Source organism: Chenopodium album, chromosome 8, assembly GCF_948465745.1.
Source record: "Chenopodium album chromosome 8, dcCheAlbu1.1, whole genome shotgun sequence".
NCBI classification, from domain to species: Eukaryota; Viridiplantae; Streptophyta; class Magnoliopsida; order Caryophyllales; family Amaranthaceae; genus Chenopodium; species Chenopodium album.
In genome coordinates this window covers 71,682,413-71,708,880 of record NC_137841.1, presented here as the reverse complement: position 1 = coordinate 71,708,880, position 26,468 = coordinate 71,682,413, and the positions used below count along the sequence as shown (strand labels likewise).

The 26,468-nt window shown below is 36.1% G+C and overlaps 4 protein-coding genes across 4 annotated transcripts; 3 read left to right on the top strand and 1 right to left on the bottom strand.

Annotated features, from left to right (window-relative positions):
• The first annotated feature begins 3,796 nt into the window (after positions 1 to 3,796).
• LOC145642241 (putative calcium-binding protein CML18) lies at positions 3,797 to 4,635 on the top strand. Its single transcript, XM_081693351.1, has one exon. It carries the CDS (start codon positions 3,949 to 3,951, stop codon positions 4,411 to 4,413), a length of 465 nt encoding a protein of 154 aa, XP_081549477.1. The 5' UTR covers positions 3,797 to 3,948; the 3' UTR covers positions 4,414 to 4,635.
• Positions 4,636 to 8,430: 3,795 nt separating this feature from the next.
• LOC145642240 (GDP-L-galactose phosphorylase 2-like) lies at positions 8,431 to 12,430 on the bottom strand. The gene is made up of 5 exons (XM_081693350.1): positions 11,860 to 12,430; positions 10,531 to 10,958; positions 10,199 to 10,384; positions 9,837 to 10,097; positions 8,431 to 9,077 (listed from the first exon to the last, which is right to left on the bottom strand). The coding sequence occupies exons 1-5, from the start codon at positions 11,984 to 11,986 to the stop codon at positions 8,739 to 8,741; spliced, it is 1,341 nt and encodes a 446-aa protein (XP_081549476.1). The 5' UTR covers positions 11,987 to 12,430; the 3' UTR covers positions 8,431 to 8,738.
• A 2,883-nt stretch (positions 12,431 to 15,313) lies between these two features.
• On the top strand, positions 15,314 to 16,294 carry LOC145555469 (uncharacterized). Its single transcript, XM_081617206.1, has one exon. It carries the CDS (start codon positions 15,314 to 15,316, stop codon positions 16,292 to 16,294), a length of 981 nt encoding a protein of 326 aa, XP_081473332.1.
• Positions 16,295 to 16,300: 6 nt separating this feature from the next.
• On the top strand, positions 16,301 to 19,893 carry LOC145555468 (uncharacterized). The gene is made up of 6 exons (XM_081617205.1): positions 16,301 to 16,600; positions 16,706 to 16,870; positions 17,509 to 18,904; positions 19,059 to 19,376; positions 19,419 to 19,574; positions 19,697 to 19,893. The coding sequence occupies exons 1-6, from the start codon at positions 16,301 to 16,303 to the stop codon at positions 19,891 to 19,893; spliced, it is 2,532 nt and encodes an 843-aa protein (XP_081473331.1).
• The last annotated feature ends 6,575 nt before the right edge of the window (positions 19,894 to 26,468 follow it).

Genomic DNA, 26,468 nt, shown 5'->3' with positions numbered 1-26,468 from the left:
CTCATACACCCTTACACTTTTTTTTTTTATTTTTATTATTCACCATAAAATTTGCTATAATATTTTCTTTCCTTACTTTTTTTTTCAAATCATCCACATGAAATTTCATGAATTTTCTTATAAGAAGAAAAAAAAGTACTTACTCATTGCTTACAAATAATATTAAGCGATTTATATACAAACACCGGTACAATTGTATTATAGAATTGTATTATAGAATTGTTTTCAATTCAATTAAACATATGCATCTCTTTTCATTCACTCATAAAGGTGTTCCACTTATTAATATGAATTTAACTAACTTGTAAAGGGTTTCATTTTGACAAGTCAATAACCATCATTACAAATTACACGTATGGATGGGAGATTTGAAGATGTAGCCTATCATATACGTACAACTGAATGCATATATAATACCACTATACAATTGAATTGTTTTTAATTTAATTCAACATATGCATCTCTTTTCTTTCACTCATAAAGGTGTCCCACCAATTAATACGAATTTAACTAACTTGTAAGGGGTTTTATTTTGACAAGTCAATAACCCTCCTTACAAATTACACATATGGATGGGAGATTTGAACATGTAACCTATCATAAACAAACTGAATGCATATATAATGTCACCATACATGCATATAGTACCACTATACATGAATGTCTCTTGTACATATATAATGATACTACTCTCGTACATATATGTAATTACATGAATATGTCTTGTTATGAATTTCTACATGCATAACGTTTCTCCATTACTAGTTCCTCGTATAGTGTTTAACATAATGTTTCCCTTTTTCATAAATTTAAAAAAAAAAAAAAAAAACAACTCCGTTGTTAATAAAAGCAGATCCGTGAATCGGGTCCGCTAAATCTGGATTTGTGGCCGTTGTGTCACTCACCAATTAAGAATTAACAAGACAATAAATACACATACAAGCAATAGACTATATAAGCAAGTAAAATTGATTGGAATTGTACCCAAGAAAGCGCGTCCAAAAATAAGAAGCCAAACCAAAAAGCCCACAGAAAAGTATAGGACCTAACTACATCACATGGAGCTTCTATTTTGAACATGGATCATAATAAATTGGTTGTCTATCTCTTTCATTTAACTGTTTTTCTTTTACGTTTATTCACTTTCTAAACTTTTACTTGCACACACTTCTCGTGTACGTTTTAAAGCCCAAACTTGTCGTTAACTGTTTTGATAAATTACTAACTTTATAAGTTGATCATTTGCTATGTTTTTGTTGTAGATTGAACATCAATTTGCTATGTTTTATTGATTATACATTAGAGTATTGAATATGCATGGATCAGCGTAGCAATTGTTAATTTGTTATATAATAGTGAATGTATTTTTTCCGCTTTTAGGAGCTTATTATATATAACCCTAAGGGTTTAGTATATCATTGTATTATTTTTCTATGTATATTCAGACAAAATTATTTTCCTAATTTGTACCCGTATAAGTTGATACTCTCTTCGATTTGTAATCATTGGCATGCTATACAACGTAGTCTAAGTCTAAGCTATGTCTTAATCAAAATGTGTCAATAATTATGAAACGGATGAAATAGAGAGCGTGTAAGATATGCATGCATTAATTTCAAATGGTTTCTATTATCACGTCCTTTTTATATTAACAATCCTGGTTCTTTAAGCTAGGGTAGCTAGACGGGTTGGATTGTTGGAGGCAAGCTAGGTTGTGAAGAGGGAGCACCAAGTACCAAATAATTATACTGGTTGGATTGGGACTTACTCTTTTTAATTTAAGATGTGAGATAATTCTACTTGTGTTAGATTGTCTAGGTGTATTTGGAAAGTGAATTTAAGTCACAAAACTGATTAAGTTCATAACAAGTATGACTAGATCGTGTGCTATAAATTTAATCCATGAACAGTCCACTCTAAAAATTAGTGCGCGTTAGATTAGTACTCCGTACTAAATTGCAACTTGGGTGGTGGTTAAACAAATAGCTTTGGCCATCACTATAAAGGAACTAAGGAATGATTCAATGATATAGTCTGTTGCTTAGTTGCTTTGTTCAACCATAACAACATGACATATAATCACATCTCTCCATCTTGAATAATTCTGAAATCATCATATCATACATTACTTGTATTATTTACACAATTAATAATATAAACCCTAACTGTATAATAAGAGGCAACAGCAGCACTACTACTAGGGATGTCAGTGGGGCGGGTCTAGTAGGAGACCCGCCCCATCCCCGCCCCGATGGGGCGGGGATGGGTCTAGCTTTGGCGGGTGGCGGGGCGGGGATGGGTCTAAAATCCATACCCGCCATGGGTGGCGGGGCGGGGGTGGATTTTACGTTATACCCGCCCCATCCCCGCCCCGCCCCATCCCCGCCAGACCCGCCCCGCCCCATACCCGTCTACCCGCCCCGCCCCATACCCGCCCCGCCCCATACCCGCCTACCCGCCCCGCCCCATACCCGCCTACCCGCCCCATACCCATAATTCACCCCACCTGGCCACCCACCATATTTTTTTAAGCAACCCATCAGATTTATTTATTTTAAAAAAATTATACTTAAAAAAAAAAAGAACAAAATCTCTAGCCCAAGTGCCCAACACGGCAACACTGCTTTCAAAAAAAAAACCCTAGCCATTAGCCAACACTCTGTTGTTTCTCTCACCTCTCATAGCCTCTCTCAAACTCTCAAAGGAACAAGGACTCCCTCACTCGAACTGAGGAACTCTGATCTTTAATCTTCGATTATCCGGTACTCTTTCTAACTTTCTCTTTTATATTTTTGATCTAATTTTGTTTTCCCCAATTTTTTTTTTTCATTAGATTTTGTTCGATTTGTTATATGCATTTGATTTTCTGGTTTGTTTGGGTGGTTATGGAGGGATTACGGTGTGGGTTTGGGTGGTTAATTGGTTATGGACTTATGGTTTGGGTGGTTAATTGCATGCCGTATTGAGAAAGGTGTTGGAGCTGTGTGTATTTATATTATGACATTGGACGTTAACTGAGATTTGATTTATTGATGAATGTATTTGTTATATGATTGTTGGTTAGCTTAAGTGCTTTTGCCTTCTTTTTTTGGAGCTTGTACAATATAATTAGTTGATAATATTGCTGAACTCAATTACTGGAAATTATTCATTCATTCTTATGCTAAGTCAAGCAGACAAGCTCACATTAGGAAATTAATTTAGCCATGTTCTCTTTGTTAATGTGTGGTCAAACAATAAATAGTAGGTTATCCATTTTAGTATACTAAATAATGATATGTTTACTTGTTGAGATCTAGTATTTCATGAATTAACCAATATGGCATTACAATTTTTTTAGGAGAGGAGAATGACATCAAACAATGCAGGTGTTTATTTGCCTTGTTAGATTTTCAATATTTATGTACGGTTAATGGTGGCGGGTCTGTGGTGGGTCTGGGGCGGGGATTAGGTGGGTAACGGGGCGGGGATTAGGTGGGGATGAATACCCACGTGGGGGGCGGGGCGGGGGTGGTTTTAGACTGAGACCCGCCGGGGCGGGGATGGGGATATATTTCATACCCGCCGCGGGGATGGGGGTGGGGATGGGGATGGAAATGTCAGGTGGGGATGGGGATGGAAATGCCAATCCCCGCCCCGCCCCGCCCCGTTGACATCCCTAACTACTACCCCCAACTAACTAAATAAAAAAAAATTAAATTAAATTAAAATAACAGAAAAAAGAATCTAAAAAAAATAATAATAAAGTATAAAAATATAAGAAATCATACTCAAAGAAAGTTGGTTATTACTCAACCGCGTCCTCCTAAAACCGCGTCTTCTCCAACTATAAAACAACTCCATCACTACCTTCTCAAAAAAACCTTTTAATCTCCCCTTTTTCTCTCTCCTCTCCTCAACTTTCTCTCTCCTCTCAACCCTCACTTTCTCTCTCCTCTCCTCTCATCAATGGCGAAAAACTCAACTTCAAATTCAAATCCTCAGAAAAAATCTCAATCAGAAATTGAGATAATCTTCCAGAAATTCGACAAAAACGGCGACGGAAAGATCTCGGCGTCGGAACTCAAGTCGCTGTTACACGCCTTAGGATCGGAAACATCGTCGGAAGAAGTGAAGAAGATGATGGATGAGATGGACAAAGACGGCGACGGTTACGTCGATCTAACTGAATTCTCCGAGTTTCACGCCGGATCTGGCGGCAATGCCGGCTCCACTAAGGAACTTCAAGAAGCTTTCAGTTTATACGATAAAGATGGCAACGGTAAGATTTCAGCGCGTGAGTTATACGATGTGTTGAAGAGTTTAGGTGAAAAATGTTCATTGAAAGATTGTAAGAAGATGATTCAGTCTGTTGATGCTGATGGTGATGGTCATGTCGATTTCGAGGAGTTTAAGAAGATGATGGCCGCTTGATTGATGAAATCGTTCGTTAATCTAGAGAGAGGAAGAAGAAGATTAATTGTGTATAGGTGATAATTTTTAATTTTAATTTTAATTACTACTTTTTTTAAGTGTAATTTTTTGATTGTTAATTAGTGGTTGAATATACTACTGCTAGTTAATGGTTTCTTAATTGACGATTTTTAGGGATTTAAGAAGGGAAAAGTATTCTTGTGAATACACTTTGCTTGCTAACTGGTTTTAGTTTAATATTTCTGATTTTAATTCGTAATTCTCTTTTTGTTTATTTTATGCTAATTGTGGAGTTATTCGATTTAGATTCAGTTAGGTTTTCTAATCAATTGCTCAATTTCTATATAGTATGAGTTAGACGAATATTGTGTTTTACTATCAATTTTGTCGACTTTAATTGCTTGATTTGTGTTGGGATTCATTTATGGTATGGAATTGACAGATACGGTGTATATTTGACAATCGTGTAATCGATATGGGAGCTAGTAGGGCTACTTGCGATACTTTACGAAAAAATAAGATATACTCCGTAATATAGATCATACCGATTTTTTGGGTAAGATTTTAACGTGTGAACTATATACATCTAAGATAGTAGGTGCGTCTAAAATAGTGCATGCCGTACCATATTATGAAATCATTGCTTATTTTATTTATTTACTCGTATAAGTTTAATCGTGTTTTAAAACGGATGGTGTAATAAAGATGAGAGCGCTCGGAAAGAAAGCGAGTTGCCCATACTAGAAATTTTATGACCACAAAAACAATCAAGTGTGCATTACCTATAATAATTAATGTACACACAAAATAATTTGGTTAATTTTGGGGCTTTTCCTTCATTGGAGGAAATTATCGTGACACATCATTATCTAGTGTATTATAATGCTATCACGATACAAACTCTTGAGGAATTGATTAGTCATGTGGCGAAAATTCAAGACATGTCTGAAATGTTCAATGGAGCGCGGCAATAGCATATGGCTCAGGTTTTATTATTGTTTACTAAATTATTTTGGGTACAAAATCAATGTAAATTATTATTATCTGTTCCATAATTAATACTGGGTATCATTTTCAGATTTAGTAGTATTATCTAAGCTACTATGGTAATTATATTGAGTTAACAATAACTTTTTATTTAACAATTACTCTAAATATTCTTTGCCAAAAATGTACTTAATGTTCAAAATCATGTTAAAATATAATTAATCCCTAAGTTATCAACATACCTTCTATTATCCCGCATTATTTTATATTATAGTATTACCCTAACCTAGTTTGTCTTGTTTTTTTAAAGCACTTTCATAAAACAAAGTTACAATAGATAAATTAAAAAAGATCGATATAATAAGGCTTGTTCTCATTGACTGAACTCAGCTTAATTGAATTGAAATGAAATGAATATTTTATAAAAGAAGGAAATTAAGAGCAAATGAAATGAAATGAACAAGCCTAAGTATATAACACAATTACTGAATTATGGTTAAGGTTTGTTGTTTAGCTTAGAACTTTTCTAAGGTTTCCTGCGAATGTGGAGCAGGAAGTGGAGTAATATATGGGAAAAGAACATGTCGTACATATAGCCTATTCTAAACAATGTCAGAAGAATTTGTCAATGAATTTTTTAATTTTCTTATTGAGGTTGTTTTCAGCTACAATTCTTCTAAAGAAAAGAAAAGAGCAGAAAATCATCTTCTAAAATTCTAAATGTGGGTCCAAGCTCCAGAAACTCCAATGCTCAGATTGGTCACCAACTCACCATTCACCAAGTCACCGCAACTATTTCTGTTAATGGACCCACAATTGCCCCCATTAATAAGTAAATATAATTGAAGAACATTAGTACGAGATTCCTTATTACTTGATTTACTACTGTACTTCAATTTGGTTGTTAACAGTTCCTAAGGGTCTATTTTGATTTACTGAAATGAATTGAAATGAATATTATATAAAAGAAGGAAATTAGGAACTAAAATGAACTGAATTGATTGGAGCTGAATTGAACTGAAAATTAGCTGAAGAGAACGTTCTTAAATTTTTCTTTAAAAAATTACTATTTTGTTAGATTGTCCATATAATTTACTTCCTCCGTTTTAAAATATTAATACAGTTTCGTAATACGCACTTTGAGATTGAGATATTATAGTGTAAATTAATCAAAAATAAATTTTACACATAGTACCTATTCATTCTCTAATCTAATGTTAAAATATTTGTTTACCTTCACTAATCGCCTCCTTGAACTGTGTGCATAAAGGTTGTGTTGCCAGTAAAAGAAATATAAAAAGTAGAGAGTTCCACCACGATATGTTTATCCCTTATATTTCTACTCTATTATTGATGATACTATATCCACCTCATATTGATTTTCTCACTTTGACCAATTTTACCTCCCAAAAATTATTTAAATGAGAAGATTACTATAAAACTGAGGGAACATTATATTATCATTGTACTATACGTCTATACTACTAGTCTACTATTGTAGTATCATATTAGTCCCAAGTTGATTAAAGCATTGAGGTGATAATAAATAATAAATAATCTACAGTACCAAATAAGTAATACACATAAGCATCTAAAAATGAAAACAATAAGCATCTAGTAATCATGTGTAGAATGTGTTCGAACCCTTAAGTGCTATAGCCATTAAGACTCTTAAGAATAAAGATTATACTTGTTAGGATATTCATTTTCTAATCCGTATGATAATCACCATAAATGTATCTATAGTCCGTATACGGTTTATGTTTGACTTGAATATTAATATCTTTAGTTATTTCTTAATTAAAAATTATAATAATTTTTTAAGAGGTATGAAATTATGAATTGAGAATTTGATGACTATTAAAAAAAATACTCCATCCGTCCCAAAAAGAACGACCCATTTGGGTTGATTACGCAAGTATTAAGGAAGTTAAGTAAAAAGAAGTAAAAGTATATTGGAAAGATAAATTTACATGGGGTTTGTAAAAAAATAGAGAGAGAAAGTAATAAAATAACATGAAAAATGAAATTTTTATATGGGGAAGCTAATTTTACACAAATATTGTTGCAAATTGGTGGTGTTTTAATGCAAATGGGTCATTCTTTTTGGGACAAAGTTTTGACCAAATGGGTCGTTCTTTTTAGGACGGAGGGAGTAGTAGTATTAATTATACTTTATTTGAAAAAATGATACTCGAATAAAAAAAAGCGTGAATACTGTGAAGTCCAAATAAATCAATTACTCGAAAATAGAGGAAGTATTTAACAAACCCAAATAAGCGTATTGCTTGAGAATCAGAGAATGGAGTGTTAGTTGTGAAAGTTTAGAATATTTCACATTAAAAAAGTCAATCTAAATTCTCAAAAGTAAAAAAGAGGTCAAAGACGAAAAAAAAAACCTCCTTATTTTTCCTTTTCCATAAAACTTTATCAGATATTAAATGGGCTCTTAAGTGTCTTCAATAAAGGCCATTTATGTCCTGAACACCATTTCCAAAGCCCATCAGAAATCGTCCCTAAAACTATATCAAAAGTTTGAAGCTTTCCAAGTTTGATAGAACAATAGAGGCCTTCGAGTCTGTTATTTGTGAAAACGAAAACTCTCAAGTTGTCAACTTGCGTACTTCGCATATATGTTTATCAACGCGTTTTGTTATTAAATTAGGGTGACCGTAATAGATGAGGTTATGAGGATGAGACTCTTAATCAATACGGTAGACCTTAACTGATGAGGTTATGAGGATAAGACCACTAGCTTAACATTGTTGACAACTTGTGTGTTTATTGACGTGTTTTGGTATTTAAAATAGGAGGCCGTAATAAATGAGGAGATTACTAGAATAACATTGTGATTAACAGAGTTGCTAGTAGACAGACCGAGATACTAAGAAATCTGTTCCTGACATAGATAAATTTCTTGGGTGTCATTTATTCTCTATGGTTATGACGAAGATGTCCAAACTACTGGGCAATGGCTCAAGACAATTGATGAACAAGAATAAACATAAAATAGCAGAAAAAGGGTGGTCGTACTCCAACTGTTAATGGTGCATTATTTTGAGAATGTAGATATCTACAGAGAATAGACATTTGCTTCATCTATAGCTTCTGGAGTTCTAGGACTCAAGAAGTTTTACAGGCGTATCCTGATTTATTATACAGAAAGTATAATCTAGCCAATGAAAAATATCAGAACGAAAAAAAAGCAGAGAAAGAAGTGTGGCCTAACATGGAGGTCAAGCTCTCTTAATTTCACGGGAGTACAAAAGTTAGCACAGTGAAGGCCAGGCGGTAAGGCACTTAGTACACTGCATCAGTGCCAACGCTGGCTGCTAACTTTACTGCAAAATTATACAATCTTTTGGCAGCAGTTGAGCCGATTCACAAGATTCTTGGAGAAGTTCCTCAGTCCCTTCCTCTTCTTTTAAGCAAGTCCTACAGGTTAGAATCTCTTTTAGCCCCGAAGCTTCTAATACTACTGCCTTCACCTCATTGAATCTCTCCTCTGACAGAGATACCTCGGCCAGAAGCCTCCATGCGTATTCCTCTGATGCCTTGTCGAAATCCTCTCTCCTTTTCAGCACCATGTGTCCACTGATCTCCCACACTGCTGGGTTCACCTGTGTGTCCAGCACTTCTGGGCTCACTTGTCCCAGAGCTTGTCTCTCAGCATAGCACTGTATTTCAAAAGAAAATATCAAATATTAGTCTCTTTCCTTGCAAAGCACTAGCATCTTACTCTAAATTGCACTAAAGAACAGCAAACACTAAAACAGTGGTTTGAAAATAATATACACAGTACATTTGGTAAGCGGTCATTAATGGCAGGAATGATAATGGATTTGTATGTAATTTTGCAAGGAAATCCTATGGCCATTACCATATCAATGGAACTACCTCACCTACAAACATGTATTTTTGTCGAACAATTTTCATTTTCACACAATACCACATTACCACCCCTAAAATGGTAATGAAAATTTGGTATTTGGGGGAGGGACTAGCATTACCATGGGTCCATGGGTATTGGGCCATTGGCAATCTTCTTCACAAAGTTACAAAAACCTATAAACTCATTACCATTAGTCCATTACCAAACATTTAATTACTACGTATTAACAACCAAACAGGCCATTAATTGATGGAATACATCATTTCAATCATTTGTCAAACATCTGATTTCAAGAAAAACATTAGATACTAAAATGAAAATCAATCACATAATTCCATCAGAAACATACCCCTAACCCTGTCCCGCCTCAATATACAAGTCTGTAAGGTATGAAATATGCAGTAAACTTATGGAAAACGATGGCAGCATCCTTTAATAAACCCCAACAAGATATAGATGCAACTAGACACAAAAGTCACTAAGAAAAGTGTGACACAATTTACTCTTTAGGGTTGGATCACGGTTGCAAAAGAAAAAAGATTACCTGAGGGAACAACAATATCCTTTTCCCACAACCAGATATGAGAATATTGAAAGGGACATTAGTACTTTGAAGGCGAATACAAGAATTAGCAACAGCATCAGATAACTCTTGTATAGTGTTACCACCCTCAAAGACAAACCCCCGAACAGGATACTTCAAAACTTGAGATATCACAACTCCATTACGAGTAATATCTTGTGCTTCAGATATCACTTGAGTTGGTGCTTTCTCAGCTGGGAAAGGCACTTGCAAGTAATAAGCCTGTCACAAGTAAAAAAAAAAAAAAAATAAAGAACATGGATATAGACAGAAGTCAAAATGAAGTCCGTAATGCACTCCAAAAGATTTCTATTAATAATTACCTGAAAGTGGAGGTGATTAATCGTGGCAAATGCACCTAAACTATTATAGCCAACTCTAAAGAAGGGATCAACTGCTTCTTTTGCAAAATAAAGAGCAGCCAAGAAGCTTGCATGATCAATCCTCTGAGGCAGGCAATCAAATATACGAGGAATCAAAAGGACGTGTCCATACTCTATCGGGCTCACCTGACAATAAAACCAATTACATACCAATGAGGCACACCACACAAAATTCTTCTTGGTAAAACTAATCTAATATGCAAAAATAAAGGGCAACTTGCTTTTTGGGAGACAGCAAGAAAAGCAAAGCTGAGATATACACACAAACTTACATTTATAGCAACAATGTTTGGTGAATCGGATTCTGATGTGACAGGTGCACTTGGAAAATAATGAGTCATATGGTTGTTACTAGGTTCAAACCTAAAAAGTGCTTCTTCTTGGCCAACCTTTGTAAAATTGAACTTGTTAGCATCAAATGGTTGAAGAACCTGATCAACCCGGAACTCAGTGGGCCGTTTCTTCAGGTGACGTCCCTCATTAAGCTGGGCAATAAATCCATATCTTCCTGTTATAATTTTAGTTTCACATTTGGTCACATCGTATCTGAAAAGCCCTTTCCTCATCCTGTCCTCCCACTGTCCCAGCAAGAGGTCATGTAGAAAGGAAATAGAAGGCCCTTGATCCAAAGAATAGGCCATGCCATTTTCAATCATAGCATCATCCTCTTCCTTGTATGCATATAAAGGAAGCTTTGACACTGAAAACAAAACCCAACAAATGGATTGAATAGATGGGGTAGTATATTCTATGCACAAAGCTAAGGCAGGAAACAAATCCACCTAACACTAGAGTGAACCAGAAGCATCTTAGTAACCCTTAAGTCCTTGAATCTGTATCTTTATGTAGAGACACTAGTGACTAGACACACACATTGACTCTCATCCTTCAAAGCTACACGTTCTCGATTCTCATCTTGTATCAAATGCAAACAACTGATAATACACATGTGTTAATCTCATGCTTTAGGCTGATTACAATTACTGAACTACAGGTTTACATCATATGCTAATCATAAGGTAACCAAACTAATCTTGATCTCATCTCTAAAGCAATTGCTCAACAATATCCCAAAAGAAATCTTGATTCAACATATTAACGGGAACATGAATAAAAAATAACCAAAAGAAGCTCGAGTGCAAGCTGCTGTAAAACGAACACAACCAAGAGCGAATCAAGAAGATAAGAACAACTTCAACAAACAATTGTATGAAATTCAGAATCTAAATCCTACTAAAGAGAATATCTAAGAAAATCAAACTTAAACAAGCTTCGATGATCAAGTCATAGGCAAACATATAAAGAACAATAAAGCAATGTCTATAACTAGTCAATGTGATTATAATCCCAAACATGATAGATAAATAAAATAGGCAAATAGCACATTCAGAAATGCACTTTATGCAACAGTTTTCAACATGAATATTGGATGTTCATGCAAATTGAGCCATAAATGTCATGATCACAAGCAAAACATCAAATCATTCAACAAAGGCAGCACCTATTTGATCAAACTAAAAACAAAAATTACGAAAAAACATCATGCAAATCAAACTCATAAAAAAATTACTAATATTAATTGCACCAAAATCAATTCATACCAAGCAAGCAGCATTTCCCAAGGCAATTGCGCCCACAACCAAGCTTCCCAACATCATCCTCCTCCTGATAATTGGAAAGAACCGTGGGAACCCTCTTAATAGTAAGAGTTCTATCCAAAACCCCCATTTTTATACTTCCCAAAAATTCTCGAAATAAACAGAAAATCAGCAAAATCTAAGAAAAACCCAGAAAAATTAAAGAAAAAAGAAGAAAAGGGTAATTGACAGAAAAGCCACCACAAGCAAGGAAGAGGAGATCAGAAGGGCAACCGCCGTCAGAAGGCAGAGCACCCCTGCCTCCGTGAGGAGAAGGGGTTCTCAATTTATCAACACCCAATTTTGTCAATCGATCAAAATTGTTGTTTTTGATTTGGGATTTTTGGTGGGATTTGGGGGTTGTTTGGGCGTTGATCGCAAAGAAAGCCGTGATTGAATTTTGTTGAAGGAAATTAAAGACTGCAACTTTTTGTCTCTCTTTCTTCTTCAATTAAAGGTGGTGGTTTTGGGGTTTTTTCATGGAATCCATAAATTTTAGAAAAGATGGCGAAATTTGAGAGAATCAGAAGTTTAGAGTTCCTATGTTATTTTTTATTTTTATTTTTTGATGGCCAATTTCCTAAGTTATTGGTCTTCCACGAGAAATCTACCAACCTTTTTGGAGTTTGGTTTTGAAGGATCAGGGGCACTTTTATTGACCAAAATCTTTAATTTTTAGAAAATTTTAACATTTGCTACCGCCTAAAACGCCTCGCTTTAGATTTGCTACCTATTAAATTTTTTTTTTTTCCTTTGCTACCACCTAAATCAGACTTTGTTAAAAATCACTACCACTTAACAGAATCCGTTAGGATTTTCGTTAAGTTTATTTAAAAAAAAAAAAAAGATTTTAAAAAAATTAAAAAAAAACCAACCCCAACCATCCTTCCCCTAATGGCCTAATCTGCCACCCTCTCCCTCCCCTAATTTGCCACCCTCCCCCTCCCCCCTTCCGGCGGCCGGCGCCTAAAGATTCGGCCGGCGCCGGCGACCTCACCCCCTCCCTTTTCCCCACCCAAAATTGACAATCCTAATCCTAAGCCGACACCCCCAAACCCAGACCACCACCGCCACCGTAACCCCCAAAACCCATACCAACACCACCGTAACCCCCTTTCCCCTTCCCTCCACCGGAAATCGGCCCCCCTCCCCTGATTCCCCCACCGAAATCGACCCCCCTCCCCTCCCCCTACCCTTTTCGGCCATCCCTAACTCTAAACCACCACAACCGAAACCCTAAAATTCCTGCTTTGACTTTTACACTATTCACCAACCCACCTTTGACCGTCTTTTGTGAATTATAGGTAAAGAAAAACATATTCGTGTAGGATCTTGTTAGAATCGTCTAAATAAATGCTATCACAGTATGTAATTTTTATAATTTTTACTTATAGAGTATTAAAATTATTGATGGTTAAACTTGTGCATTGACAAGCGTGATAAAAGAAACATGTCAAGTAAAAAAGAACAGAGGAAGTATGTAAGATTAGCCTGCCAATGACAAACCTAAAGAAACAATTAAATAACAGGATTTGAGTATTATTGAGAGAGCAGAGGATTCAATGTAAACATAATAATTTGGTGAGTGAAATTTCACAACTTTTCTGTGTAAAAATCATACTACCTCAATTAAAAATTAGATTGTAACTTAATAGTATTATCAGTGCACATATATGTTTAACATGTGTGTTACCTTTCCTAATATACTTCGTATGTCTTAGGCCTCAGTCATCCCAAAACCCAAATAAAAATAGGGAAATTTTCACATTTGCTACCAGCAAAAGGACCATGTTTCACATTTACTATCGTTTTAATTTTTTAATTTACTTTGCTACCACCTAAATCAGAGTTTGTTAAAAATCACTACCACTTAACTTACACCGTTAGTATTTCCGTTACCACCACCCAATCACCGTCCAGCCACCACTCCTTCCCTCCACCCACCACTCCTTCTCACCAACCAGCTGCCAATAATCCACCTCCACTGTTCAACATCAAACCCACCACAACCGCCACTCACCGTCCACCCACCTGCTCAAGCCACTGCCACCGTCGCCTGAGCCCACCCCCTGCTCGCGACTCCGACCACTCAGCCCGTCGGCGCCGGTGTCGTGTTCCCAGCCTCTCAAAAACCCGATCCCATCCTCGATCTCAGCCTCCTCTCTCCCCTCGAAAACCCCCTCGATCCCAGCCAATCTCCCCTCGAAAACCCAATCCTAGCCCCTCCTCGTCCCCTGTTCCCTTTTCTGGCCACGTCGAAGGAGTTCCCTGCCATCCAAAACCACCCTAAGAAAAACCCTAAAACTCGTTTAGGGTGGTTTCGGGAAGGGGTTCGATTCCCACCCAAATTACCGGCGCCGCCCGCAGCTTTGGGCGTAACAATATGATTTAGGTGTTAGCAAAGTAAAAAAAAAAAATTAAAAAAGTAGTAAATGTGAAGGAGGGTCCTTTAATTGGTAACAACTGTGAAAATTTTCTAAAAATAAGGGCCAGGACTCCAGGAGCAGTATGAGTATGCCAAAGACCAATTATTGCAACCGACAAGTAAAGAGAAGTCAACTTGATATACAACTGGCAGCCACTTCTGATTTCACATACACAATTAAGTGAGTACATTATAAAAGCAATATATGTTATCCTGCAGCAGAGTTATAAAAGCCATACATTATATATTAGCGAAGCGAGAGATCAGATATCAGTAAAGGAGTGTAAATTACAAAAAAAAAAAAGAAAAAAAAAAAGTCATTAGTAGAAATTAATTTAAGATGAACATCAAAAACAATGGCGAGAGCTATGGTGGAAGAAGATGTATTGTTTTCAATGTGCTTCATCTTCGTCTTCTCCTGGTTCTTCTGCTGATCATCGACCCATTTTGTCTTGTAAGGGCTGCTGCCCCTGAGATTTACTTGACTTTAAAACCAGTGAAGCTGGTGTTTCCAATAGCACAAGATAGCACGTATGCTGGCAACACCCAACTTCTTGCAGCGGGCCATCGTTGGTCGTGCCAACATTACGAGCGCTGTGGTCCAATGCCGGCCTTTCAATAGCAAGCGTTTGCACCTTGCTTCAATACTTATGTTCTATCTATGCTAGCTAATTAATAGCTTGTGTTTGTTTTTTTTTTTTTAAGAGTTTTTGCATCCATTTTCATGTAATAATTGATAATGTCTAGAATTATTATCATTTTCTGTTGAGATAATATTTGGAAGATAATATTTTAGGAATATTGTTAGTTATCTTTATGTTAATATTTGATTTGATATTATTCCTAAGGCTACGGTAATTAGGAATATATTGTAAACTATATATGTACATGTGAAGGCATAATGAAATCTTGAGGAATTGAATTAATTTGACATGGTATACAGAGCCTAGGTTTAGGTATCCTATTTTTTTTTTCGAGTGACTGTTATTGGTGATGGCAAAGGGAGACGACGATGTTCCGCCACCACCACCCCCTGTTGATCTAGAATATCATCTGGGATCGAGTGATCATCCCGGAATTATTATTACCCCAATTAAGCTACGTGGGGAGAATTATGACGAGTGGGCGAAAGCTATGCGTCGTGCTTTGATTGCGAAGTGGAAGTATGGGTTTGTGGATGGCTCGTTGAAGGAGCCTGCTGCCGATGCTCCACAGAGGAAGCACTGGATAGCAGTCAACTCCATGCTTGTCTCTTGGGTTAGTAACACGTTGGATGAGTCATTGCGTTCCACCGTTGGTGATTATGACTATGTGCGTGAGTTATGGGACCACTTACAGCAGCGATACTGTGTTGTAAGTGGTACTAGAGTATGTCAATTAAAGAATTCGTTGGGTGAGTGCAAGCAAACGTCCACGGAGTCGGTGACGGAATATTTTGGTCGATTATCCAAGATATGGACAAAGTTGCTGCAATACTCTCGAGTCCCGAAGTGTTCTTGTGGGCATTGTACGTGTAATATTGCCAAGCAAGTAGGTGATATTCGAGACGAAGATTACTTACATTATTTCTTGATTGGCCTAGATGATCCGTATGAGGCAATCCGGGCTCAACTATTGGCGCAAAATCCTTTGCCTCATGTGGATAATGCGTATCAAGCAGTGATAAATACCGAGAGACTTCGTTCTAAGGATGGGAAGCCGAAGGAGAATGTTATGGCGTTTAAGGTGGACACACGAGGTAAATCAAACTCGGGTGATGGTGAAAGACCCTTTTGCACCCACTGCAATCGGGAAGGTCATGATAAAGAGAGTTGTTATCAATTGATCGGGTTTCCCGAATGGTGGGATGAGAATCGCAGAGGAGGTAGAGGTCGCGGTCGAGGTGGTCGTGGGGGAAGCAAAGGTGGTCGTGGTGCTAGCGGGGGGAGAAATACGGCCTCTCAGAGTACTACTCATAGAGAAAATGCTGTATAAGGTGGAATGAATAGTGCAGCGAGCAATCAATCTTCCTCTACGCAAGGTCTTGCGGGTGTAACTTCTGACCAAGCTCAACAAACCATTGAATTGTTGAGTAATAAATCTAAGTCTCGCTTAGAAGGTAAGACAAAAGTCCCATGGATCGTAGATATCGGAGCCTCTAATCATGTAACGAATGATTTGTCAATTATGAGGAACATTAAAACAATTCAAACTTGTTCGGTAGGATTACCGGATGGTCAAACAGTGAACGCGAATCAATTGGGTCCGGTTACACTAGAGGGTGGTTTGGTTATTGATAATGTTTTATTTGTACCAAATTTGAATTGTAACTTAATTTCTGTTACTCAATTAAATGATGAGTCAAGATATACAATACAATTTACTAACAAAATTTGTGTTATTCAGGACCAGTCGACGAGGATGGTGATTGGGGTGGGTGAACGAGACAATGGACTTTATTTTTTCCGAGGTGTGCCGCAAGTGAAGGTGCTAGTAGTGGATTGTGTGGTAGATCTTTGGCATCAACGCATGGGTCATCCGTCGGAGAAAGTTTTGAGGTTACTTACACCTGTGAGTAAGTCTATTAGAAAGAATAATAATGTGTGTGATGTATGCCCTCGGGCAAAGCAATCTAGGGATAGTTTTCCTATTAGTGAGAATAAAGCTAGTGGCTTGTTTGATTTAGTTCATATAGACTTGTGGGGGTCTTACAAAGTTCCCTCGTCGTGTGGTGCTAAGTATTTTTTGACAATAGTAGATGATTATTCTAGGGGCGTTTGGATTTATTTGATTAGCAATAAAACTGAAGTTGAATTTCATTTTCTCAATTTTATTGCCTTAATTAAACGTCAATTTAATAGAGATATAAAAGTAGTTCGGAGTGATAATGGAACTGAATTTAATCATCTTAAGGAATATTTTGTCAAAAACGGGATTATTTTTTAGTCCTCATGTGTGGGTACCCCTCAACAAAATGGGAGAGTGGAGAGAAAACACCAACATATTTTGAATGTGGCACGGGCATTGAGATTTCAAGGTGGATTGCCGATTAAATTTTGGGGAGAGTGCGCTTTGACGGCTTGTTACTTAATTAATCGTACTCCGAATCCTCTTCTTGGGAATAAAACTCCATATGAGATGTTATTTGGCAAAACTCCATCTTATGATTCGATTCGTGTATTGGATGCTTGTGTTATGCACATAATCAGAAAAGTAAAGGTGATAAATTTGATTCTCGAAGTCGGAAATGTGTTTTTCTTGGTTACCCTTTTGGAAAGAAAGGGTGGCAATTGTTTGATTTGGAAACTCGAGAGTACTTCGTGTCTAGGGACGTGAAATTCCATGAGCAAACCTTTCCTTATGTTCAACACACTAATGAGCCCTCGAAGTCACAATTGGAAGTGGAGATGTTAGGTGTGGATGGTGGTGACGAGTTTGAGCAGTGGAACATGGGTGAGTATGCCGAATTTGAGGAGGCTGCCAGGAATGGAGCACCCATCGGGGGTCCATCGAGTGATGGTAGCACTCGTTTCCAGCAGCAGCACACTACTGGCTGGCCCGCTGGCTCATCATCGGGCGCTGGCCAAGACAAGCAGCAGGGCAGCCCAGCTGGGGCTGTGCTAGAGCAGGGTACGCAGCAGGGCACCCCTGTGTCGAGTGCTGGGCGTGAGCAGAGCCAGCAGCAGCTCGGTGCAGGGGCAGAATATGCCCAGGCAGATCAGTCCACAGCTAAGTTGCGGGGAAGTGATGATAACCGCAGCTTGGGTGCGACACACACGGATGTGCAACAAGGTGTGGTTTCGAATGAGGTCAGTGATATTACTCAATCTGAAGTGAGTGAAGAAAATTTGGGCCAAGGAAAACGGATTAAGTTCCCTTCAACAAAACTTCGTGACTGTGTTACGCATACTATACGGAAAAATAAAGTCCAATCGTTGTCATCCGTGGAATCATCTTCCTCGGGTACTCCTTATCCTATAACCTATTTTGTTAATTATGATCGGTTTTCCGAAAAACATAGAAATTATATTGCTGCAGTGACAGAGGCACAGATTCCGAGATCCTTTAAAGAAGCAATGAAACATGAAGGGTGGAGGAATGCAATGGCATCCGAGATTAAGGCATTAGAAGATCAAGGTACGTGGACCTTGGAAACACTTCCGGAAGGGAAGAGAGCACTTGGAAGCAAATGGGTGTATACTGAGAAGAGAGATGAGGAAGGCAAGCTGATTAGATTAAAAGCTAGATTGGCTATTCTTGGTAACCATCAAGAGGAAGGCATAGACTACAATGAAACGTTTGCTTCGGTGGCAAAGATGTCTACAATCCGTACTTTTCTGGCGGTAGCGGCGGTGAAGGAATGGGAAGTGCATCAAATGGATGTACATAATGCCTTTCTACATGGAGAGTTGGAGGAGGAGATTTATATGAAAGTTCCTCCTGGGTTCCAAAGGAACAATTCAGATAAGGTGTGCAAAATGAAGAAATCATTGTACGGGCTAAAACAGGCGCCACGGTGTTGGTTCAAGAAGTTGTCCATGGCTCTTAAGAAATACGGTTTCAAGCAGTCATATAATGATTATTCGCTGTTTACTTTGTCGAAAGGTAAATTGCAATTGAATGTGTTAGTTTATGTGGATGACATGATTATTGCTTGTAACAGTAAATTTGCATCGGAAAGTTTTAAAGCATATTTATGTGAATGCTTTAAAATGAAAGATCTAGGAGCTGTGAAATATTTTTTTGGGATTGGAAGTAGCCCGTAGCAAACATGGATTTTATGTTTGTCAGAGGAAGTATGCCTTGGATATCATTTCAGAGACAGGACTGTTAGGTGCTAAACCTGCAGATTTTCCAATGGAGCAGAATCACAAGCTAGCCGTTTCAGGGGGGAAAGAGTTCGCGGATGTTGAGAGATATAGGCGTCTGGTAGGACGTCTAATATATCTGGTTGTGAGTAGACCGGTCTTGGCATACTCGGTGCATATTCTATCTCAGTTTATGCGGTCTCCTAAGGAAGTGCATTGGGAAGCGGCTTTGAGAGTAGTACGGTATCTAAAGAAGTGCCCGGGTCAAGGTATTCTTCTTAGATCTGATAGTGCTTTGCAATAATTAGAAGGTTGGTTTGACTCAGATTGGCCAGGTTGTCCATTAACTCGGCGTTCTTTGACTGGTTGGTTTGTGTTACTTGGTTTGTCTCCTGTGTCATGGAAGACCAAGAAACAACCTACGGTGGCTACAAGTTCGTCGGAAGCAGAATATCGTTCAATAACAGGTTTGACGTGTGAATATTGAAGTGGTTGAAGAGAATGCTTCGAGATTTAGGAGTGGAACACAAGCAAGGGATGAAAGTATTCTGTGATAGTCAGTCAGCTTTACATATTGCTAATAATCCAGTTTTTCATGAGCGAACCAAGCATATTGAAGTTGATTGTCATTTTATTAGAGATACGATTCAAGAGGGTCTCATATGTCCGTCATATGTGTCTACGAAGTTGCAATTATCAGATACTTTCACGAAGGCGTTGGGAAAGGCACAGTTTGAGTTTATTCTTAGCAAGATGGGCATTCGAGATCTCCATGCTCCATCTTGAGGGGGGATGTTGAGATATTATTTGGAAGATAATATTTTAGGAATAATGTTAGTTATCTTTATGTTAATATTTGATTTGATATTATTCCTAAGGCTACGGTAATTAGGAATATATTGTAAACTATATATGTACATGTGAAGGCATAATGAAATCTTGAGGAATTGAATTAATTTCACATTGTCACTTGTCATCATGGCTACAATTTTAATTACTAGCGTCAGATAATATATATACGGAGTACTTTGGATTTATAATTACAGTTCCTAAATATAATTGATTCGTTTTCTTCTTTAAAGTATTATCATTAGATTTTTTTTTTACTTTTACCACCAAGAAAAACACGAAATTGTTTTTTATCACCCCCAACTGTCAAAGAAATTATTAAATTTAACGGTTTTCAAAAAATTTATCTGATATTAATATCAAAAACATGTCATTTAGACATTTTGGGGGTCATTTTGGTCTTTTGAACCGATTTGAGATCCGAATTGGCTAAAAATTATCGAAAATGTCTCGTTTTGTGTGAATTACGTAAAACGACGTATTTTTAGTAGGCTAAATAAGGTATTTACTATAATTTTTAGTCAATTTTGACCTCAAATCGATTCCAAAGGACCAAATTAACCTCAAAAACATTAAAGAACATGTTTTTGACACAAAAATCAAAGATTTTTTTTTATAATTTTGTTAAATTTAATGATTATTTAGATAGCAGGCGGTAAAAAAAAAAATATTCTTTATTTTTAAATTATTTAAAAAACCAATTAGAAGGTGACACGTGGCAAGTCACCTTCTTAAATAGGTTGCTAATTTCACAAACCGGTTTAGGGACAGTTTTGAGAAGATATGGGTCAAAGGTGGGATTGTTTCTAGATTTTGAAAAGATGGGATTGTTTTGAGTAGAAATGACAAAGGTGGGATTATTAGTTTCCATTTTTCCTTAGAAAAACAAATTAATGATAACCATGTGAAGTGCATTGAGGTGAAGAGAATTGTTTCTCTTTTTTTTTTTTATTATTATTTTTTTATTTTTATTTTTTATAATTATATGGAGTAGTCTTATGGAAAAGTTATCAACCACGGAGAGAAGTATTCCAAAAATATGGTGTTATAACAGAAAATGTTTTCTAAGTTGATCATATTGATGAGAAAAGTAATATAGTGGCCATTGAATATAGTGGCCACAATATTTGTATAGCCATTGGGCTGAAACGCCCTTTTTTTTGTGAAAAACTATGGCAGCAATGTCTAGATATTTCGAACCACCACTAGGCATTCGAGATTTTTGGGCGTTTGAGAATGAAACACCCAGAAATTTCGAACGTCCAACGGTTATTTGAAATATCTAGACGTTTCCTCCATGGTAATTCTTAAAAAGACGTTTTGAATCTGTTTTGATTTCATATTTGGGTAAAGTCAAGGAAATTGATTTCATGCTTCCAATTCAAGACAAAGCAATATACTTCCTCCATTTTCTTTTACTTGCAACACTTCCCTAAAAAGGAAATGTCACAATACTTGTAACACGCTATAAAAGGAAAGTTACTTTAGGAAAAAATATACTATTTCCCTATTAAAGCACATGACCCACTAAATTACACTCCTAACAACCACTCATCCTATTTTAAAGTTTATTATATTATGTAAACCTCACCTTTCTTAATTAACGCGCTAAAGGGTGTTAGATCTAAAAGAAAACGGAGGAATTATACATTTTATTAGAGGAATGTTAGGCAGATTGTCATCAGCTCACTGATTGCTATGAATAAGTAAACTAAATATATACTAACCTTAAATATTGCTACTGATTTGTTAGGAATACGTTCACTGCATGCAGAGGCGAAGCCAGGAATTAAACCTTGAGGGGGCCGAGGCTTATATAAAATAAAATAGTTCAATACTTATATTGTTTTTTCCTACTTTTTTCATAGCAAAAAATTTACTTTTGCACTATTATACATTAGCTTTGATCTAACCATATTTTTTACTAGTATTTAAATTACATCGTATTATTTTATATATAAAAAAAAGTTACTACGTTAACGTTAAGAATTTCATGATTGCCATTATATACCATTAATATGTTACATCATATATTAATAAAAATTATAAAAAGTTGATTGCTTGAACGTAAATGTTGAGACAATTCCAACAAAATCTACAAAAGAGTATTAAAGGAGTATGCGAATGTGTAAAATTTGATACACGGATTATTTTAAAAAAATAAGTAAGTAAATTAAATTGTATGATTAAACTAATATAATTTTAAATAAATCATATATTATAACTTTACCAATTATTTTTATAGATATCAAACGGTAAGATTCGTCAAAAATGTTGATAAGTAGCTTAAGTGCCAATGTTTTAAAAAATAATTAAATAAAAATAAAAGAAAGAAAATATGTTGGATTAAAAGAAACAAGTAATACTAAATTTAATTTTGTAAAAAAATTGAAAGGATAAAGGTAGTATGGATCGATCCTAAGACCTATGTTTTTATTCCACAAGTAGACCTAACTACCACTGAGCTATAACATATTAGACAACATTTACACACAAATCTAAATATTTTAAGGGGGCCAACACTGTAAAAACAGAAGACCTGGTTGTTGGGCCACGGGGGCCGGGCCTCCACCAGCCCCCCCGTGGCTCTGCCCTTGACTGCATGCATACTAACTATACATACATTTTTTTTCATTTTTTTTTGTTTTTTTTTAGGGAACTAACTATACATACATATATACACTCAAAATGAATATATATAAAATATGCTAATAACATAATAAAGTTCTTCTGTTGTTATAATTCTGTTTGTTACTAATTACTCATTATTATAGCTCTTAATTTCTTATTCTGTTAAATTGGTTCCTATTATTATTATTATTGTTATCAAATTTTTTTGGATGGTGAAAGCGGTAAGTTGAGGTCAATTATATGAAGTATTTTTTATAACAAGGGTAAAAATGTAATTTTAAGTTATAATGCGGGCGTTAGTTGGAGATTCAAGGGCGAGGTTTAGCGTTCCACAATTTTTTTGGGGTAAATAATTGTACAGTATCTTTTTTGGCTAATTAGTTTTTTTCAAACTTGAGATAAAAAGGATACATATATCCTGTTAAAATTATTCCAAAAAATACCCTCTATATTTAAAAAAAAAATAATAAAGAAAGTAAGTTTACCTAAAATCATGCCTCTGAAGTCTGAAACGTCTTGTTCACTTTTTTTTTTTTTTTTTTTAAAATTTAAATTTAGTAGTTTTTTTTTTTCACATATTTTTTTTTTTAAAAATAAAACATTATTATTCATCTTCAACCTATACTCATCTTCAACCTTTATTCAACTTTAACATTTAACAATGGCGGATTGCTATTAAAAAAAAATGAAAAAACAATTGCGGATGAATTTGAAATTATATCAAACTCAAGCACAATATAATTTTGACTAATACTGAAACAATTATTATTCGAATCGTTAAATAAATTACTTTAACTTGAAAAAGGTGGGGTGAAGAGACTACAATAAGAGATTATTAACGAAGTTTTCCATTGATTTTGTACTCCATGAATAAAGGGAAAAACGATTATATAAAGCCAAAATTTTGATTATATGATTATCAATTTAATTATGAAATTAAACAAAATATAAGAATTTAATTAATTTTTGAACCAGAAGAATGAATGTTGTAGGTTGAATAAGAAGGTTTTAGATAATATAGGTTGAAGATGAATATAAGATATTTTTATTCAATTGTATAAAAGAAAAAAGAAAAAAGGTTTTGGGTCAGATCAGAGGTGTTTGGTGGGTAAAGGTGGTTTCGGGTGAGAGGCGGTTGGTGGTTGTGGGTTGAGGGTTTTTCGGGTGAGAGGCGGTTGGTGGTTGTGTGTTGAGGTTGTTTCGGGTGAGAGCCGGTGGGTTGAGGTGAAGTGGCGGTGGTGGCTGTTTGGGTGGGTGACGATGGTAGGTCAGTGTTGTTTAGGGTGGTGGTGGTGGTTTGGGTTGGAAGTGATGGTGGTGGGTAGTAACGTTGGGTATAGTTGGTTTGGGTGGTGGGATCGCTAGCTGCAGAGTACAGGATGTGGGTGGGTATTTTCTTTTTTCTTTTTTTAAACTTTTTAGCGACCGCCTTTGGTCGTCACTAATTCTCAAATATGTGACTGCTTATAAAAACGATCGTAAAATTTAATTTTTGAGACCGTTTATCTAACGGTCATTGAAAATATTAAAAACGGTCATAAAAAAATTTGCGACCGTCAAACGATCGTAATTATTGTTTTCTGCGACCATGTAAATAACGACCACCACGTTACGACCGTTGACTGTCGCAATTATTTTCAACGACCGTCAGAGGCGGTCGCAATATGACCGAATTTTAGTTATGATATATGATCACTATTTGTTGTCATTAATGTTCGTGGTAGACTTGAGTTAATGAAATTGGTGCAAGTTGTAAATCGGTAAATTGGTTGTCTAAAGGCAAATTGGATGGTTCCACCCACCCAATTAGACTCCCGGAGCATATTAGTGACCATGGTAAATATTTCGGCAATTTTTATTTCCTGGCGAAAAAAAGTTAAAAAATTCCAAACTTGAAGTCTAATATCCACGTATTTTGCGAAATTTTAGAGGTTTCGGAGCCCGGTGTCGAAAAGTATTGAAATTCTAGGGAATACATCTCGGGGTCATATAATGCCATTTGGAACCATATATGATCATTATATTTTGTCATAAATGTTCGTGGTAGGCTTGAGTTTATGAGATAAGTGCAAGTTGGAAACTGGTAAAGTAGCCGTTTAATTGCAAATTGGATGGTTCCAACCACCTAATTGGACTACCGGAGGGTATTAGGAACCATGGTAAATATTTCTGCAATTTTTATTTTCGGGCGAAAAAAAGTAAAACAAAAAATTCCAAAATAGAAGGCTAATATCCACGCTTTTTGATAATTTTTTGAGGTTTCGGGGCCCGGTGTCGAAAAGTTTTGAGATTTTAGAGGACACATCTCGGGGTCATATAATACTGTTTTAAACCATAAATGATCTTTATATGTTGTCATAAATGTTCGTGGTAGATAAGCTTCAGTTGATGAAATCGGTGCAAGTTGTAAACCGGTAAATTCCCTATTAAAAGGCAAATTGGATGGTTCTACCCACCTAATTGGAATTTCGGAGGCTGGGTATTAGGGACCATGGTAAAAATTTTGGGAATTTTTATTTACGGGCAAAAAAAAGTAAAAAAAATTCTAAAATTGAAGGCTTATATCCACGCTTTTGAGAAATTTTGGAGATTGGGTACGGTGTCGAAAAACCTTGAGATTTTAGGGAATACATCTCGGGGTCATATAATGCCGTTTGGAAACATATAAGATCATTATATGTTGTCATAAATGTTCGTGGTAGGCTTGAATTAATGAAATTGGTGCAAGTTGTAAATCGGTAAATTGGCCATTTAAAGGCAAATTGGATGGTTTCACCCAACCAATTGGACTCCCAGAGGGTATTAGGGACCACGGTAAACATTTCGGCAATTTTTATTTCCGGGCAAAAAAAAGTCAAAAAATTCCAAAATTGAAGGCTATATGCCAATATCCACACTTTTTGAGCAATTTTGGAGTTTTCGGGACCTGGTGTTAAAAAGTCTTGAAATTTTAGGGGATATATCTCGGGGTCATATAATGCTTGTTTGGAACTATATATGATCATTATTTGTTATTATAAATGTTCGTGGTAGGGTTGAGTTAATGAAATTGGTGCAAGTTGGAAACCGGTAAATTGGTCGTTTAAAGCCAAATTGGATGGTTTCACCCACCTAATTGGATGCCCGGCGAGTATTAGGGACCATGGTAAACATTTCGACAGTTTTTATTTTTGGGCGAAAAAAAGTAAAAAAATTCCAAAATTATGTCTTACATATGAGGTAGTATAGTCTTATGCTTTTGATTAAGAGAATGTTTGAAGATGTATTTTGCTTTAGTTACTATGTCATTGGCTCGATTTTTATCCTAGGAAAAGCTTATAGTTTATGATTATAGGAAAGACTTAAGACATACTCATTCATCATCAGTTAAATACTCGTAGCTCATAAATGCTATCTCCTCTATCATATGGTCCAAAGACTATCGAATTGCAGGGAAATATACTAATTCACATAGCCTTGTGCCAGGGTGTTCAATGAGGGTTTTGTCCTCTCCATAATACTCCTATCGTAGTTATAGAATGATGCAATAGATTTGATTGCCTTTTTATATAGTAATGCGTACATTGGCGAGTTATAATATATATGATCATTTTCAAAATAAATAATCATAACACAAAACATGTATTTATAATTTAATAAATTAAGATATAATCTCTTATTGATCGACCTAAGACAAGTATAATTCAACAGCAACTCAAAGTACGTAAACTTTGAGGTTCGAATGTATAACTCCCCTACGAATGCTAGTTGTATCGCGTGCGTAGGCTTCCCTAGTAATAGGAAAAGGAGGAAATAGTTAGATAGAGGTGTCGAAAAATGATTCGAAAAATTTTCTATTTAGATTGAGCTAGACCGACAAACAGGGGCGGCGGAAAGGCGGT